This window comes from Phocoena sinus, chromosome 4, assembly GCF_008692025.1.
Source record: "Phocoena sinus isolate mPhoSin1 chromosome 4, mPhoSin1.pri, whole genome shotgun sequence".
Lineage (NCBI taxonomy): Eukaryota > Metazoa > Chordata > Mammalia > Artiodactyla > Phocoenidae > Phocoena > Phocoena sinus.
Window position 1 is genome coordinate 45,932,945 of NC_045766.1, and position 18,937 is coordinate 45,951,881.

Here is an 18,937-nt window from a genome sequence, read left to right on the forward strand (position 1 = left end):
TAAAGCTAAACAGAGAACACTCTGAAGAAGTCAGTTTCAAAAGCACGAAGTGACAAAAGCTGAATGCTAAGGAAACAGCGCCTGTTCCAGCTCACTCTTTAGAAGTGTTTTAAGCTTTAAAGAGTACACTAAAACAAGCACAAGATGACTGAAAAGATTTTCACTAGAAAACCAAACAAAACAGGTTTTCACTAAAAAAATAAAGAAATAAACTGGCAATTATCACATGGTATTTAGATTTATATATAACATACTTTTTAATCATCATAATAAATTATCTGCATCTCACCTTAATGAAAGCCGCTCTCAGTGTCTGAGCTGCAGACAGATTTACTCGTTCTAGCTGCAATAAAAATTTTAAATCATTATTAACATCGATTTTCTTGGAAAAAGCACATTTCTGATATTTCATTCTGTAGTAATCACATTGATATGTGCATCGATTAACAAAAATACTTGCTAATGATTCTAAATCACCATAATTCTTCAAACAGAAAGGCAATCTAAAATTTTCATTAAAATCATGAAAAATTAAGGCATGTATATCAGTCTCTTAATTTATTCCTTTTAAAAAAATACTGTACCTTAAAGATAGATTTATTTTAAGGTAAGCACAGTATACAAAATAACATTAAGTCCCTATAGAAAGAATAAACATATTCACTTAAATTTCTGAAAACAGGGAGGGTTCAAGATTAACTCTCAGTGCTCTGTTGCAAATACATGGCAAATTATGTGTGTACTGACTATAAAATGACCAAAACAAAGAAAATATCTATTACTTAAGATTCTTTGTATTTACTACCTTACTCTTTTAAAATTGCTTTTCAATCCCCTCAGTCAGGCATTAAACTGAGATTAATCTTTTTTATTAATTAGCAAATAGCACTGATAAAAGGTTTGACAGTTAAATTGAAGACTGTGGATCATCTGGATTTCAGAGATGCTTTTATCTGTCCTCTATTTTTTTTTTTAACCAGGATTAAAAAATGGTTACCTAAAATCATGAGTCAAAAGTTCAAATGCTTTTAATTCTTATGTCGAATGTGTAAGGTTTACAATTCTGAAAGATAAAATGTCCTTATTAGACACTATATAAGTTGCTTTTCAGTGAGCTGAAGGCATGCAATTTCATTAAAAAACTCCATTTTTTGAAGAGTTAACTGCCAGGCTTAAAATAACTAGCTTCAGTTAAAATCAGATTTCCTTAGTCCCTAAGAATTAGGCCAGTTAACTCAATCAAACTCAACATAAATATTTTTTATTTGGGACAATATTAAATGTTCAAAAACAATGTAACCTTTGTAGATTTTTATGCAAGTAGAATATTTCTACAAAAATCTTATGATTATATATCACATCATACAATAAATATTCCTTTCAATTCCTTAAGGCAATGAAAATGTTTCCCTTTATAAATGACATACACACACACACCCCTAATGAATCTCCAACAGTTTAAATCAATTTATTTTCTAAACAAGACAGAAATGCCAAGAACCTTATCTCCTTACGAGTTATCATCTTAAGCAAAAGGTAAAAACAACAAAATCTGCCAAATAATTTATCTCCAAAAATAAACAATGGGCCATTTAATTTAGTATTTAACTTGGCTTCTACAAATCCTGCAAAATCTAACATTGCCCTTGTGGGTCAAAGGAAAGACACAAGGGGACCCAGGTAGGCAAAAATAGCAAATAAGCAACTACATAAGGTAAGTATATTAATTGATGAAGGTATATTTCCCAAAATTAAAATTTTCTTCTTCGACCAAATTCATTTAATCACAATAAATCCCAATGAATAGTAAAATAACAATACAGCTCTTCTGATCTCAAGTTCATGTTGTGCAAGGGAGGCAGGGGCCGACAGCAGGATGAGTGTTTCCTCCCAGATAGGAACCCATTTCCTTGTTCGGGTTACGCCACCCTCTGACCTCTTCTGACAAGTCAAAGGTCTGAGTCAGATGTGTGCCTTCAAGTACTGCCATTATTAACTCATTCTGTACTGCCCTGACTGGTATGTGAAATGGTCAAGGGAAGTAAAAGAGGCCCCAAAAGTCGGTGAAGAACTATAAAATTGGTCAAGACAGACATCTACATCTCTAGATTTCTAGATTAAGTTTACATATATATATATATATATATATATATATACATACCTTAGGAAAGACAGAAAGGTCAGACTTAACGTACTGAATCAAATCTGTGAGCTGTGAAGCACCTGACCAGAACTCTGCTAGGAGTCATTTGGGGATACATTACTTACCCACAACATCTTGCAATAAACCCACTGGGCTTTTTTACTCATATGATAGCAACACTGCCCAGGAAGTACCAGGCACAGAGGCACATACATACATTAAAAAAATATTCTGAATGAAACTTAATCTTTCATCCATAAATTTATCTAAATTGTTCTTGAATCTATTTATAATTTCAGCCTGTAATACTCAGGTAGCAAGATATGTTTATACATGCCCTATTAAAAAGTGCTTCTATTTTAGGCCTCTTACATGTGATAGATGATTTCATAATAAAATCATGTTCATCTTACCTGTACCTTTCATGACAGTATCAGGTTCTGGTAATACACTAATAAAAGCTACCATTTACTAAGCACATATTATGGACTATTATATAGAGTATTTTTATAGAGAGTATCTCTAATCCTCATAATAAATCTGTAGCTAGTTATCAGCATCTCCATTTTACAGAGGAAGAAACTCAGTTTGCATAAATTTACCCAACATAAAACAGCTAATAAGTACAGAGACAGGATTCACACCAGATCTGTCTGGTTCCAAAACCCATACACAAGCCACTCATGCTATCCTGCCTCCCCGTACTCACCCTTTCTGGACTGGAGTCTAACCTATTACTGAATCTCTCCAGCTACTTAAGAACGAACAAAGTCTTGAGTTTCTACCATGTGAGAGAAGTCAGTGTGAGAGATACAAAGAAATAGACTATAGTCCTGGAACCCCAGAAGATTAATTTAAGTAGGTAGCTACATGGAAACTGATGGGATCACTGTCAGCTAAAGTACAAAGGAAAGTACGAAGATGAGATCTGAACTGGTCCTTGAAGAATGTGGCCCCTTAAAATTATCTTTAGTGTTTCTTCAGGGTAACACAAGGGGGCGTAATGATATTATGTCAGTTTGGAACAAATAATATCCACTTTGTTTCCAATACTTTTACTAATGGGTCCAGTATTTTTCCAACTTTTGGGATAATGGTCTTTGACTAGGGTGTGTTTAAAGAGCCAATGCAATCATTTTTCAGTGGTACCTGATAGGGCATACACCATGTTTTAAGTCCAAAGAAGGAGGGGGTATATGATAATGGATACTGGGACATGGAGAGGCACTCCTGGGTCTCTGCCATGTAGAACTTCTAGGTCACAAGCAAAAAGAGTTTTTTTTAAAAAAAAAAGAGAGAGAATCAGGGTGAGAGAAAAGGGCGCATAACATTTCCCCTCACCTAAAGAGAGGGAAGTGCGACTGGAGGGAAATGACAGGCTGGGTGAGCCCAACATTAAGGTCTCACCCCAACCTCACATTCTGCCTACTCTCAGTTGTGCGAACTCCTCCTGCAACTGACTTCATAGATTTTGAGAGCACTTAACTATTAACTAATTGCAAACTTGTCAAATTTAACTTTCTGGGTCATTTATAAAAATATTTTAAAAGCTTGTAACTAATTTTGATTCCACAAAGAGCTCATTTATTATATTGCTCCCTCCAGAAATATCAGTTCATTCCTATACTTTATTTTCTAGTATCAAGCTGGTTCTTTAAACCCGTAACTATAAAAAATATATCCACTTAACCCTTTGGTTGCTCAAGTTTTAAACAGTCTTGCATAAAATCTTTCAGAAGTTTTTTTGTTTTTTAGGTCAAAATAATTAATTAGTTGGTTCCAAGTTGTCTATAAATCTCGCTTCCTCAAAATTAGGTATATTTTCCACATGCTGATATCCCTTACCCTTCTTCCCACCCTCCCCCCCACCCCCACGAAGATTACTGATCATATTCTTTAAAAAGAGTTAAACTGAGCCAAGAATAAAAACTCCACATAACACCTCTTGTGATTCAAATGATAATGAGGTGAGTTAGGTCAAAAAAAGGAAAAAAAAGAAAAACAGAAGTAGATGGAATCAAGAGGCCACCCGTTAAATTTTATGAGTCCACAGAGAAGGCAAAATGCAATCATCTGTTTTGTACAGATTGATATTAAGTCCAGTAACTGGTTCTAAAAGTTCCTGGCATTGCCAAGTTGTCTGGCAAAAAGGTAACCAGAGCCATCTAACTAGTCTAAAAATATTCCACTAAAACACTGCCTACAAATATGCAAAACTCTAGGGTATGATTGCAATTTTGTCAGAAAATTATGTGGAAGACTCAATAATAATAGCTAATACTTACTACTAATAGTACATGCCTGGTATTATCCTAGGCATTACAAAACATCAACTCATTTTATTTCCCAGAGTTGTGAGTATTAAGTAAAATATTGTTTATCCTCATTTTGCAGATTAGGAAACTAAGACAAGATTATATAGCATAGTAAGTGGCAGAGGAGTAAATCAAACGCAATGCAAAATATTAACTATGATGGCTTCACGATGGTGGGACTGCAGGTGAAACCCATGCCTTCATTGTGGAGAAGTGTATATTTACTATGCTCAAAATTTGAGATTTGATTTTTTCAATAGGAAAAATTATATTTATAATTATATTTCACCTTAGAACGTTCCTTTAAAGTCATAGGAAAAGAAGATACATGATATGTCTTTTCCTGGAATGAAGAACTGAACCATATATCTTTCCTCCTCCATATACAAAGAATCAACAAAAGATAATACAGTACATAAAAATCTGATCTAAGACTTGGCATGAGGTTTCTATAAACTCATTATTCCATCATGCAACCACGACACCTATTTCACAGTACATTTACAACACATGCAGTATACTTGGACTCTGAACTCTGCAGCAGCTGATTAAACGAGCAGCTTACTCCTCAGTTGTGCTGGCATAGCTTCATTAAGTTTAGCAAGCATCTAGGTCCCAGAATGCCATAAATAACTTTCCCCTATGAGCTGCAGTAACAGTACTAAAATTTCCCCAGGTGTAAGGATGTCCTACTACCTAAAAATCTGTTCTGCAAAATGACTTCTGGGCTACCATTGTTACTATTATGAATGTAATGTTAAGGTGAGAATGCAAGCTTTTTAACTCTCACAGTACACTGTGGATAAAACTGAATCAATTTAGCTTCAGAGTAAAACTTTACCCCTACTGTGGTGCTATTTTCTGTAAAATTAATTTGACATCCATTTTATCTTTAAATCTGCAAAGCAGAGAAAAACAGAGCCAAACTAAACTCTAATTTTCCCATGACTATTTATAGAAAAATCCATGTTTGAACTATAGTTAAATATTGTTTAACTGATTAGGTATCTTATTTAAGATGGTACATTAATACACTAGAATGTCAGAGAACAATGCTAGTATTTAAAAAAGAAAAAAGCTTGATACCATGACGTTAGATCAGTAAATTCAATGTGAGAATTAGATCCTGACAATTTAACATAGTATCTCTCAGTCGGCCTCATCCAGACATTTCATTTTCAAATTTCACTTCTAACAATTAGTTCTTGAAGCAACTATAAATCATTTGGCAACATGTTCTAATTCTGGGCCCATTAACCCATGTATGTTTTCAGATCTCAGATTTCTGGAAGAGATTTACTAGTCCCTTCATAGCCATTTCTTCTTCTTTCAAATTAATTTTTTGTACACATGAATCAATTATAAGAGGTATACCAGTATTAATCCCAACAGTTCATTTTACCAGAATCCCACATCTTTTATAACAGTTTTCCAAAGTCAAGATTCAAATAAAATCATTTTACCATATGTAGGAAAAGGTCACTCAAATTGTTAGGAAAAAAGCTTTTCTCATTTCCTCCCTCATTAACCAGAGGATCAAATTGAAGTTCTGCAATGTAAATTGCCCTCCCTTCAAATAAATACTCAAAATACCAGATAAATATAGAAAATGCCCCCAAACAACTTGATCCAATAGCCTACAGAGTTAGCTATATAGACATGAAAAGAGGGAGCACCTCTGGGTGGAACTGTCATGATGGTTCTTGAAGAACATGAGAAGTTCAAACACTAAATGTCAAGATAGGTTACTCACCTACCGTTCAGTGACCCTCTCCTTACCTCATACCTGGTACAAGAATAATTAAATAGTTAATAATGTATTTGCTTAAACATCTGTGTTCCCTACAACTCTTGGGAAGAAGTATGCCGACTTTTTCTTCTCCGTATCTCCAGACCCTTGCTAAGTACTTGACAAATTAACAGTTGGCATTACATTCACTGAACAGCACTGAAGCACTTGCTTCCAACAATAACTGTAGTCTTGCAATGAATGGGTAAAGTGTTAGAACAAAATGGCAGAATTACTGGAGCGTTGGCTACAGCTGCCAGAGATGGATATAACCAGCCCTAAAAGAGTGCCTCCAGTGCTACCACGGTAGCAGGATAATAGGGACAGGTTTTCAAAAGATGCCTCCTCTTTGCTTCCTCTTTAGTAAACTTCTCAATTTCCTAACCACCCACCTAGGTGTGGTCATAAATCTAAACTCTTGCCAATGAGATGTAAATGGAAGTCTTATGTAGGGCTTTCAAAAAGGTTACTTTAAGGAAGCTGAATCAGCTGGAAATAACTCCCCACCCCCTGCTCCACTTTTTACCCCTTCTAGACAACAACTTAAGACAAAATAGCAGCGGCCATCCTACATACTGAAGTGACCTTGATAATGGAAGGCAAGCACTAGGATGATGAAACAGAAGATAGGAACCTGAGTTTCTGATGATACTGACTCATAATAATACTACTCCTGGACCACTTACCTCCAGAATTTTTTATGTAAAGAAATAAACTTTAAAGCAAAATAATTTCACATATCAGGATATCAGTTCACCATTAAAAGGAGGGGAGTAATTATCTCTAAGGAACTTCCAGTTCTAAAATTCTCTACATACCTTAGCATATAAACTTAAAAGAAAAACCTAAAATGTATTGGTATTATTAAGTCCTGGAAAATTCCTAAAATAAAAAAGCAACTATATATTCTCTAGATACGAAGAATGGTATCTTCCATTTATCAGTAAAATTATGTTTGTTGCTACTGACTATAACTCATTAGGATATTTTTGTGCCTGCTCTTCTGGCTGCCTAAAATGTGCTAATCCCCAACTCTTCAACACTCTAACCCTTATTTATCTCTTTCACATGTTAGCATATATGTCTCTTTTACCAGTGAGGCCTGTCCTGGCCCCTAAAGTAGGTCCTACCTGCTATTTTATTTAACACACTTTAAAAAAAAAAAACTTCCTAGCACTTACCACAATTTTTCATTTATATAATTACTTGTATTCTTTTGTTCAATGTCTCTCTCTCTCCCACTATAGTGAAACCTCCAGAGGAGGTACAAAAAGTCAGGGTTTTTCCCTCGATGTTTTATGTCCATGCCTGGCACAATGCCTAACACACAGATGGAGTCCATTTATGTAAGTACTTATTATATGAAGGAACAAACGAATGAATAAATGAAGCAAGCATTAAGGAACTGCAGAGATCATATGAAGCAATGTTTACTCACTTACCTCATTAAACACAGGATACATGACGGCATAGAGGGGCATAGAAACCATGGAAGTGGTCTCAGCTTCATTCTTCATCTCTTCCATTGTCATCCTCATTCAAAAGCCAACTACAGTAGAAAAAGCAGGGCTAAAATGCAGAGGAATCTTCATTCACTGCAGCCTTTCTTCTCTTTTTTGTGATAAAAGAACAGGGCACAAAACATATGCTGACCTGGTTAAAGGGGACGAAAGAACAGAGATTTACTACGCTAGAGTTAATAATAAAAAATTAAGGTGTTTAACATTTTCATTAAAATTCTTTTGCTAATTGTTCCTTGATTTTTGTCACCTAAAAAATAACCAAAACATAGCAAGCATCAAAGATTTAAGCCAAAATTTAAAATTCTACCAAATGTGATCTATTTGGGAAAAAAATTGACCTAATTTATTAATTAAATAATTCACTTAATATTATTTAATTTTGCCAGTGGCATTTTTTGAATCTTTGTCCAAATCTGACACAGAGTCTAAGAAGAAAAGCCCAGACACTGGTAGTTTGGAAATAAAATATCGAGAATTCAACAATATAAGAGAGAAATTTTGCTTTGAGGAGTTGAAGAAATGTGTTGCTTTTTAAGAGAAAGCAACTGTATTTAATTCCTTTGCTAGGCTGAAATATGAGCCTAATTATAAAGTGAAAGAGTAACAGTAGTAACATACCTGTATATTAAATGATATACATGTTAAACAAAAAGCCATTCATTTTGAATAATTTCTACCATTTATAAAGCATTTTCAGATTATAAAACATATGTCACATGCATTTAGTCCTAATAACTTACCTTAGAATAACTGTCATTCTAATTTTACAGATGAAAATGTAGACTCTGAGATGATAAATAACTTGCCAAAGATCACACATGCAGAGGCCTGTGACTTGATCCCTGTGCTCTGAATCCAGATCTGACACTCCCAAATCAGAAAATAAAGTATGAAGTGAAAACCCAGAACCTCATCTACCCAGGAAGATGCCCAGAAGTTATTCATTCACTGAATAAATAGATGTTTAGCACTTACGACATGTAAGATACAATGGGGGATGAAAAAGGTATGGTCTTAATCATTAAAACATTATCTGAGCCAGACTGTGGAAGATCTAAGCAGTTTGAAAGCTACAAAGGCCAGTACTCATAGCTTTAAAAACTTCCAATAACCTGTCCCGTTTGAGAACTGCTTACTATTCTTCCATATATCCCTACCAGTGAAGGGGGAACTCAACACTTACAAAAACAGTTTAGCCTTATTTCTGGTAGTTCTAAACATGGAAAGTCTTTCCTGTTTCTGAGCTTAAATCTGCTCCCTGACTTCACAGAACCAAATAAATAATAAATAAAAGGAAGAGAAGGCCAATTCCTAAATTTTATTCTATAGGACAAGAGAAAATCATTACCTAATGAGACAACTGGTACTTAAGTAGACTGCTTTGGTCATAGCATTAAGGAAAGAATGGAGGAACAGAAGTTGAAGGCAAGGAAAACTTAAGAAATCTAGTGCATCTAGATCAACAGGACCTGAATAATAAGCAAGAGCAAGCAGATAAGTATCAATTCTGGCCCTGCTGTTCCTATTTGATTACTTAATAAGTCATTTGGTAATCTGCTTTTCCACTTAAAAATTAACTGTGAATACCTTTTCATAATAAACTTGGAATAAAGAAGAGGGGCTGAAGTGCTGTCAAAATGAAAATGATGGATACTGGATGTACAGTATAAGTAGTAAATAAAAAGCATCAGTATCTATGAAAAAAGAAAGTGAAAAATAGCAGTACAGGGCCAACAACAGAACTTGAAGAGCTATTTCATTTTCTTTTTTTACCACATCAGTACAATACCACAGTATTGTACCACATCAGAAAATTTTCACTTAAAATATTTACGATTTAAGTCAACTGTCTCTCCCTCTGTATATATACATTTATTTTTATACATATAAAAATATATATTTATTTCTTGCTTCTTAAACTAACTTTACAGGACTATCAGCTACTATTTGTCATCAAAAAGATAATATTATAGCAACATTATGGGCTACATAGGTGGCTGGCCCACTCCACACTTAACCACCTTTTAAAATATTGTTCCTATGGGAAAATGTTCCAAAGAACCAATTTACATCTGGCCTTTTCAGAACACACGTTCACAAGCTGGGGCCAAACACAGTTTCATTGGTGTTTACATGAGATTAAAAATCAACAATTGCAATAAGGCTTTTTAAATATTAAATTGTTCTGCCAATTTTAATTCAACTTCAAGTTAAAATATGCTGTCATTCCTTCTACATGCTTCTTCATTTGAAATGGTTTAATGGACAACCTGCCAATTACTCCAAGCCACTCCAATGCCAAACTCAGTCTTAGGAGTTTCTGCCCTGCACTACCCAACCAACCCACAGGAGTCTGTTCATTTAAAGAACTATACTTGGGTGTATCTTAAGGCTCAGAATCAGCATTTCCTGAAACAGCCTCACTTTACTCCATCTGGGCACAACAGAGCCAAAGCTATTTACTCACACATAAAATGAGTGAACAAAGAGAAGTTCTTGGTATTGATGTATGCAGTTCTTGGGGAGAAACAGAAGCTTCCTAAGTAAAGTAAATTCTACACTTAAAAAATATTTGTAGGCAGGTCTATTTGTCTTGTTTTTCTCTATAGTGAAATCTAGTACTTAGCCCCCTTACATGGTCCTATATTCTTATAATCCCTTTAATTTCCCTCCCTAAAGAGGAGAAGTTTTATTTATTTTTGTTGGCTCTCCAAACTGTCCATAATATTTAGCTAAAAGAAGTTTGTTTATTCTAGCAGTAAACAGAACCCATGAGTTCATGTTACAGTTTACAAGTGTAGTTCTTTTTTCCTATAGCCATTACAGTCAGCATAGCAGGTACATGGTAGACACTTTATAAACGTTTGTTGAACGAATAAATCAGTGAGTTAAGAGATGGGCAATTTATAAGTTGAATCAGTCTTGCTAATACTTTTCAAATATCAAGGCTAGCAAAACAAAAACAGACCCAGAAATCTAAATAATTTTATTAACAAAGTCTGGACCCAGTTACATTTACCAGTTTTTACTTCTTTTGGCTATCACAAGCTCTTCCTACTATAGTAAGCTAAGAGAATATAAGCATTAGATAACTGCAAATAAAACCAGAATTCCAACAGAAATTTACATGAAAGCCAAATAAAACCAAAGAAAATAAAATAGAGATTATAAATTCTAATGTCTCAATTTTATTAAGGCTACCAGGACGTGATCTGAGGGACATAACTGGTGTATAATTTAATAGTTCACAAAATTCTCAAAGTGCAAGCATCTCCAACATTGGTTAACCTTGCTTTACACATAAGAAATACCCTAAAAATCACCCAACTTTTAGCAGAAAGCAAAACTTTTCCTATGAGAAAAAGTGGAAGAGTGGTGCAGTTTCCAAATGTTGGATGACCTAAGGCATCACAATCACTTCAGGGCCTATTAAAAACACAAATCCCCAAGACTACTCAATCAGAATCTCCAAGAAAGGGTCAAGGAAGCTGTATTTTAACAGCCCGCCTAGATGATTCTGGAAATCACTGGTATGGAAAGAACAGTGGCTAGAGTCAGAAAAAAGAGTTGCTAAGGCCAGTCTTGAGACACAGGTAAAATTAAGTTTGACTCAGTACCTGAGACAGGGTTTTTTGGTCCTGACTTTGTAGAAGTTTCACTTAATCACTGACATTGTTTCCTCATCAGAAACAGAAAGGGGTAAAAATTATATCATCTTAAAGGCCATGGTACACTAAAATTCAGTGATAATAAAATTTTATTACTGGTATCTCCTAAAGGTTCCAAAGTAATCTCGTGGGAAATTTTTAAAAAAGAAAAAGATCTCATCAGATCTTAAAAAAATTCACGAATTCCAATAAGGAGATCCTCTTCAATAGTTGGTTGATTCAGGGTTTCAAATAACTGACAACCCCTTGCTTTCTCTTAAGCATCCGGCATCACGAATCACACCCAGAAACTGAATTTATTCCAAAGTGGGTATAGATCAGTCTGGCCAATTCACATAGCTGGAAAGGTGGGCATCTGACATCACAACCTACCTTTTAGGGCCTTCTTACGCCAAAATATTGTAGTCACTTCCAAACAAGAGACAAAAGGTTTAGAGGAGGAAGCTAGGAAAAAGGCAGGCAGAGGAACAGGGTAAGTAAGAGATCCTACTTAGACCAAAATGAGCTTGAACCTTCAGGATACACCTACATCTCTCTCCTTCCTCTGCAAATTATATTTTCTATAATTCAAGGTCCTCCATTCTAACAGTTTTCTTCTTGAATAAGGTAACGTGGAACTCAACCTCCCTGAACATGCACTGCTGTCAGCTTAGTATTGATAGAATTTTGCATTTAGGGACCTCTAGGAACAATCTCTTCTTAATGGTAGGTGTAATATATTACATTTTGCCACTCTATCTGTTTACATGTATCAATTTTTTCTAGGCTTCTCCAAAATAATAAATGCACAATTTGTGCAGAGATATGTGAAAGGAGTGCAAGAACGATCTGAAAACATGGGGGCTCAAATCCTGTCATTATAAACCATCTTGTCTCTGAGCAAGTCACTTGACCTATCTATGCTTTAGTTTTTTAAGATGGACCAAAACTGAGCTGTATACTTGAAAGTGATATAATTAGACTGAAAGATGAAGTAATTTCTAAATCAAACGATAAAGCCTCTATATTAAATCACTTTAATTTACTAAGTTACTGAGCACTGTATTTTTGCACTTTTAAGTAACTATTTAAAGAAAGTATACATTCTGCAAAGAATTATCACTTCACTGGAAGATCTGATCTCAGTCAGATTTGTAAAGGCACCTCCTCTGTTATACCACAATTTCCAGGAATCGGATACCACCAACTGTTTTTTTTTTTTAAAAAAAAACAAGATAAAAAAGATATAATCTCTAATACCTCTGTACACATGACTGACCAAACAAGCATTTACTGAGTTATTAAGAAATAATAGAGGTTCTAACTAAAACAACATCTGAAACTTAAGACGTTTTTGAAAATAGTTAACACTGGCAAATTAGCACACAATGACCCACGAAGGAAAAATGCCTAAATGTAAAATTTAGCAATTTAACTCCATTTACTTTATCATTCTTTGTTAAACTCCATATAGCTTTCACAGACAAGTGTTCCTTAACTATTAAGCAGATCTGGTTCTAAACATATACTTATAAATCAGTCGTTTAAAACTTACTGTTTATTTTTCTATAGAGGGTTAAGTGAGGGTTAAGGTTCTAAGAAAGACTTCAAAGTTCACAATGTCACCTAAAGGAAAACAGTAATGGGGCTGTTTGAATTATACAGTGCCCACCCCCACCAATCCAGTTTCACTTACTTGAGGTCAACTGCGGTCCAAAAATATTAAATGGAAATTTCCAGAAATAAACAATTCATAAGTTTTAAATTGCTCGCCATTCTGAGCAGCATGACATAATCTCACACCCTCCAGCCTGAGACCCCCAGCCATAGATATCGTCTGCTCCCAACATGCAACCATTGACATCATCATGCTTGATGATCCTCCTTCTGACGTATCATCAGAAGGTCAATAGTAGCCTAACACTACATCACAATGCCTACATCATTCACTTTGCTTCATCTTATCACTCAGGCATTTTATCACCTTGCATCATCACAAGGGTAAGTACAGTACGATAAGATATTTTGAGAGACACCATATTCACATAACTTTACTACAGTGCGTTGTTATAATTGCGCTATTTTATTACTAGTTATTGTTAATCTCTTGCTGGGACTTCCCTGGTGGCCCAGTGGTTAGGACTTCACCTTCCAATGCAGGGGGTGCAGGTTCGATCCCTGGTCGAGGAGTTAAGATCCCACATGCCTCATAGCCAAAAAACCAAAAACATAAAATAGAAGCAATATTGTAACAAATTCAATAAAGACTTTAAAAATGGTCCACAACAAAAAAAATCTTAAAAAAAAATCTCTTGCTAATTTATAAATTACACTTTACCACACATATGTATGTATAGGAAAAAACAGTATATAGAGGGGATGGTACTATCTGAGGTTTCTGGCATCCACTAGGGGTCTTGGAACCTACAGCCAGAAAAAGGGAGGGCCTACTATACTTAGTCAACATTAACAGCACTGTCATTAGTGAGGTAAGTGACAAGCATAGTGACTGTAGAACCAGACTCGATTGGAATCAATGCTGGATCTACTACTTACTAGTTCTGTGACCTGGGGCAAGTTATCTAACTTCTCTGTGCTACAGTTTTCTCATCTATGAAATGAGAATAACAAGAGTATCTGTCTCTCAAGGTTGTAAAGATTAAACAAGTTATTACAGATAAAGTGTTTAGAACAGTACATGGAACACAGTAATTATTTAATATTAGCTATTATGATTAAGTACATTTTAATCTAGTATGACAAGATCTCTTTCTAGAGGTCAGGTCCTCTGTACAATCAACCATCTAGCCAGGGGAGTCAAGGGCTCTTGAAAACCAGATAAATGGGGGAAGATAAGTGATTGTAAACCTTAGAACAGCAGAACTGTTTTGTTTTTCAAATAAATTCTTTTATCAAATCCTAAATGTGAGATAAAACACACTCAACTGTTCATTTATTCAATACATGTATTAAGTAATAACTATGGTTTACCAGCCCTTCCTCTCACAGGAGCCCTTAAACACCTCTCTCCACAATTTGAGAATCACTGCTCTAGGGACAATCACTACACAAGCATTATGAACAAAGCATCGTAAGAACAAAGGTGAGTGGTCCGAATAGTAAGGATAAGGACTGGCACAAGATATCCGGACCCAGATTTTTTCCATAATTCAGATAGTTCCAGATCTCAATTTCTCACCAGTAAATTTATCTGTACTGTTGTCACATGCTCATGCATTTAAGAAACCTAAACGTTAAGATCCTAAAATTGGGGCTTCCCTGGTGGCGCAGTGGTTGAGAGTCCGCCTGCCGATGCAGGGAACACGGGTTCGTGCCCCGGTCCGGGAAGATCCCACATGCCGCGGAGCGGCTGGGCGCCGTGAGCCATGGCCGCTGAGCCTGCGCGTCCGGAGCCTGTGCTCCGCAACGGGAGAGGCCACAACAGTGAGAGGCCCGCGTACCGCAAAAAAAAAAGACCCTAAAATTTTAAAGCGATACCAACCATTAGTATACATTACTATATATTATCTAGTCCAATCTCCAAATTTCACAATTTAGAAATAAAAGTCCCCAGAAATTCACATTAAGGAACTAGTCACAGATATCTTAAACAAATATGCAATTGAGCTACTATAAGCTATTGTACAGGACATCTTAGTCTGCCAAACCGATCTACTTTTAGGCTCACCTGCCCTGCTCTTTGTGTCCGCCACTGGTCCCGCAGCTGAGAGCCAAGACCCCCAGACTCCACGCAGAGTGTCTGGAGATGGAAGCCAGTGGGAATGTGGCTCTGGTTCAAGGTCGCCCTAGGGTACTCAGCAACACAAGTTTGTGGATTTTCCATTTGCTGCTGCTGAGACCTCTGACTCACTCACTTTAAAAGTTACCTGCATCATGTCAGTGTAAGAACTTCCATATTTGGGGGAGTAGCTTCTTAATACAGAAACCATAAAACGGACAAGAAGTAATTAGGTTTTTCTACAGATGGACAGTACAGAGCAGTAGGTAAGTGCTTAGATTTGAAACAAAGGTCTAAGTTTGAGTTTTGCTCAGGTGGGTGATATCATTTGTTATTTAATCTCTTTCTAAACTCAATGGGAAATTACTGGAAATAACGATTGAGGTACTCACCTCACAGGATTAAGAGTACAAAATGCATGTACTCATTACACTGTCTGACACACAAGAAACATTCAATTCATATTATTAGTTATTAATGTTTTATCCAATATTCTATGAACCTGACATGGCATCAGGACTGGAACTAGGGTGAGGCAAACTAGATGCCTAGAGCACAAAATTAAGGTCTCACCTGCCTGACAGAGAGTGAGTGCCTTCTTAAATTTTGTACCCTAGACCGTCCCTGCCTACCCTAGTCCTGTCCCTGCATAGCACACACAAGGATAGCCTAATACTGATATAACAATGTCATAAAGGCCACTTACATAGCATTTTTTTTTTTTTTTTTTTTTTTTTTTTTTGCGGTACGCGGGCCTCTCACTGTTGTGGCCTCTCCCGTTGCGGAACATAGGCTCCGGACGCGTAGGCTCCGCGGCATGTGGGATCTTCCCGGACCGGGGCACGAACCCATGTCCCCTGCATCGGCAGGCGGACTCTCAACCACTGCACCACCAGGGAAGCCCCACATAGCATATTTTTAAAACCTTTTCTCCCCCACTTGCCCAAATGGAGGCATATATAAATTACTTGGGCCACCCAAAAAAGTTACATATATAATCTGAAGCAAATTACATAGTTTAGGAATCCTTAAAAGAATGTGATCATCAAATGCAAGCCTGTGTTAAAATTACTTTTTATTCTCTTAATGTACATAGAGCAATTTAATAAAGAAAGCCGTGGCCCAGAAGTAGGCTCAGTAGCAGAGTGAAATCAAGATGTGATCAAGGTATTTTCTCAAGATAATCCATAAAGGGGGATAATCTATATGGGAAAACCAAAAGATAATAGAATCAAAAGGCTTGCTACCTCTGAATTAGCTGATGGGAAATGGGAACAACAAAAATAGCAACAACTGGCTTCTAAGATATTTCTGCACAACAGGTTCAGGGAAAAGGATACAGGTCTCTTTGGTTGTGACAATCCTCAATTTTTTTCCTATTCGAATGCCTAAATTTTTGTTAAGTTCTGGTCTGAACAAAATTTAAATGAAAACATTTGTTGGAAGGCAGGAAACAAATCTGTTCCCTTGAATGTGTTCACTTATGCCCATAAAGTTCTTAATCTAGTGGTTCTTGAATTAAATAATGCCTAACTGAACAGTCATTTAGCATTTAATTGAGGTACATCTTTTCATTTTCCTTTTTATTAGTATTTGTGATGTTTTAATTTCTCAAATATAATGCTAAAGCTTTCCTTTAAAACCCCTTAGAAATTCAATTAAACTCAAGCTCTCATACTGTCCCTATGTTCTCTATGCTTGGAAGTACAATGTAAGGAGACTGTACCACATGGGTCAGGCTTACCTGCTCTGTAACACTTACAATCTTATATACCTACTATCTTACTTAATGACTCCTTACTGCTTAAGGTTCTCTACACAGCTGCTTAAGGTTCTCTACACAGTATGCAATGTATATTTTCTTTACCTCACCTTATCAAATTTCTTTGCACCACAACACTGCCACAAAGCACTTAAACGTTGATAAAATTATTAGCCTCAGATGATAAATGGACTCTGACTCATTTGTTTAACAGCAGATGCTAATAAGGACAAGATTCTATCATGATGATGAACTTTAACCTCACCTTTAGCTCCCAACTGATCTCAAATAAAAATTCTATTAGTCACAAGAAGAAATAAGGGAGACAGAATGGTATCTGCTTAAACCATACGTACAATTCCACCTGACCTTCACTTGCAAAACTGTAATTCATTTTTCAAGGAAGCACACCAAAATTAAGGTAGGACCTCAGAAATCTCTCGTTTTGAAAATACTGCCAAAATGCCAATTTGATTACCGACGAAGGCATCCACAAGTATCTACTTCTGAATAAAAGACCATATTCAATATGCTTTGTAATTCAATTAGAAAGCCTTGCAACAACGTGAACTGGTATAGGGAGCAGTTGAAGTGTGGAGGCCATGTCTGATTCATTTACCATTCCCAAATGCCTTTGGTTGCAGCAACCTAATGAAGTCTAAGAAGGCAGCAGACGTGTAACATCTTAGGATTTTGTCCTTCCTGAACTCCAAACTCCACTGGAGTTCCAGTTTATGCTGAAGACAGGATGGTTGAATAAAGCAGGAAGGCATGTTTCAGTGCCAGGGACCAGAAGGTAACTTAGAGAAACTATCATTTTCCCCTCTCCTATCAGCTCTGACCCAAAATTATCAAATGAATTGATGAATGTTCAAGTACTTAATATATCAGAATGGCTAAATGTCCATATGACGGTCTTTCCATCCCCTATTATCCACCAAATTATAAACACTGTAGAGAAGTTTTATTCCGTTCTCCATTTTCTAGTACCTAGCTCAGTACTCTATGTAGTCAGTCTACATCAGCAGCAGTGTTAGAGATGTGATGATGAAAAGCCAGATATAGTCCATGCCCTCGAGGGTATGCAGTCTTGCAGGGAAGAGAGACAATACAGAAATACATGTTAAGCTGCCACTTCACGTAACTCCAGGGAGCATACCTGTGTCATACTATATATACACTTTCCTATGCAAATTCAGTGAACATGCTGAACAATTGTTTTTGAAGAAAACAACAAAAAAGAGAACTATTGAAATAGGTAGGTCATCATAATTCCATTCCACGCATATAAGCCCCAGAATGAAAGAGATAAAGACATGGATCTGCTGCCCCCGCCCCCGCCAATCAGACTGAGAGCCATAGTTGTCCCTCACAATGAGCAGCTCACCACACTGTGATTCCACATAATCACACTGTGATTATGTATTATAATGTACATATTTCTTTTCCAACATGATCTCTGAATAACAAGTTAAATACCTGATCCAGCACTCAAAGGAAAAGTAATTCTATTGCAATGCTAGAGGAAAAATGTGTTGACGCTCTGTTAGTTTCCAATGTGGTAACTTCCTAAGTGTTTTTTTTAGAGTAAGCTTGAAGATAAGTAATTTTTGCCTGCCACACCGACCTTAGCATCTAAGATACAACTTTTCTGTAACTGCAACTCTAACTGCCCTCCAATGGCGCTCAATCACTAACATCATTTTACTGCCATGATTAAAAATACGGTGTCTTAACTTGGCCAGCATGGATTCAAATCCTAATTCCAAGCAATAAGTGGTTGTGTGACCTCAGGGAAGTTACTTAGCCTCCCTGTACTTTAGTTTTCTCGTTTACCTTGGGGATAACAGTGCCTCTACATCATAGGGTTGGTACAAAGAAGATTTAAGGCAATTTTATACATAATATATATTCAATAAATATTTGATAAATGAATGAACCAAAGTATCATTATTATGCAATCTAACTTACTTCTGGTAAATTTATTTCCAAAGGACTGGCCTAAGTAAACAGTAGTGA

At 36.1% G+C, this 18,937-nt stretch overlaps 1 protein-coding gene across 2 annotated transcripts in view; it reads right to left on the bottom strand.

Moving 5' to 3' along the window:
- PDCD10 (programmed cell death 10) overlaps nt 1-18,937 on the bottom strand; it is a 43,386-nt gene that overhangs the window by 18,714 nt on the left and 5,735 nt on the right. For both annotated transcript variants that reach the window (XM_032630666.1, XM_032630665.1), the window contains 2 exons: nt 7,690-7,900; nt 290-343 (listed from right to left, as the gene is read on the bottom strand). In XM_032630666.1, coding sequence (XP_032486557.1) covers nt 290-343; nt 7,690-7,785 — 150 coding nt within the window. In that variant the 5' untranslated portion in view covers nt 7,786-7,900. The remainder of the gene's footprint in view (nt 1-289; nt 344-7,689; nt 7,901-18,937) is intronic.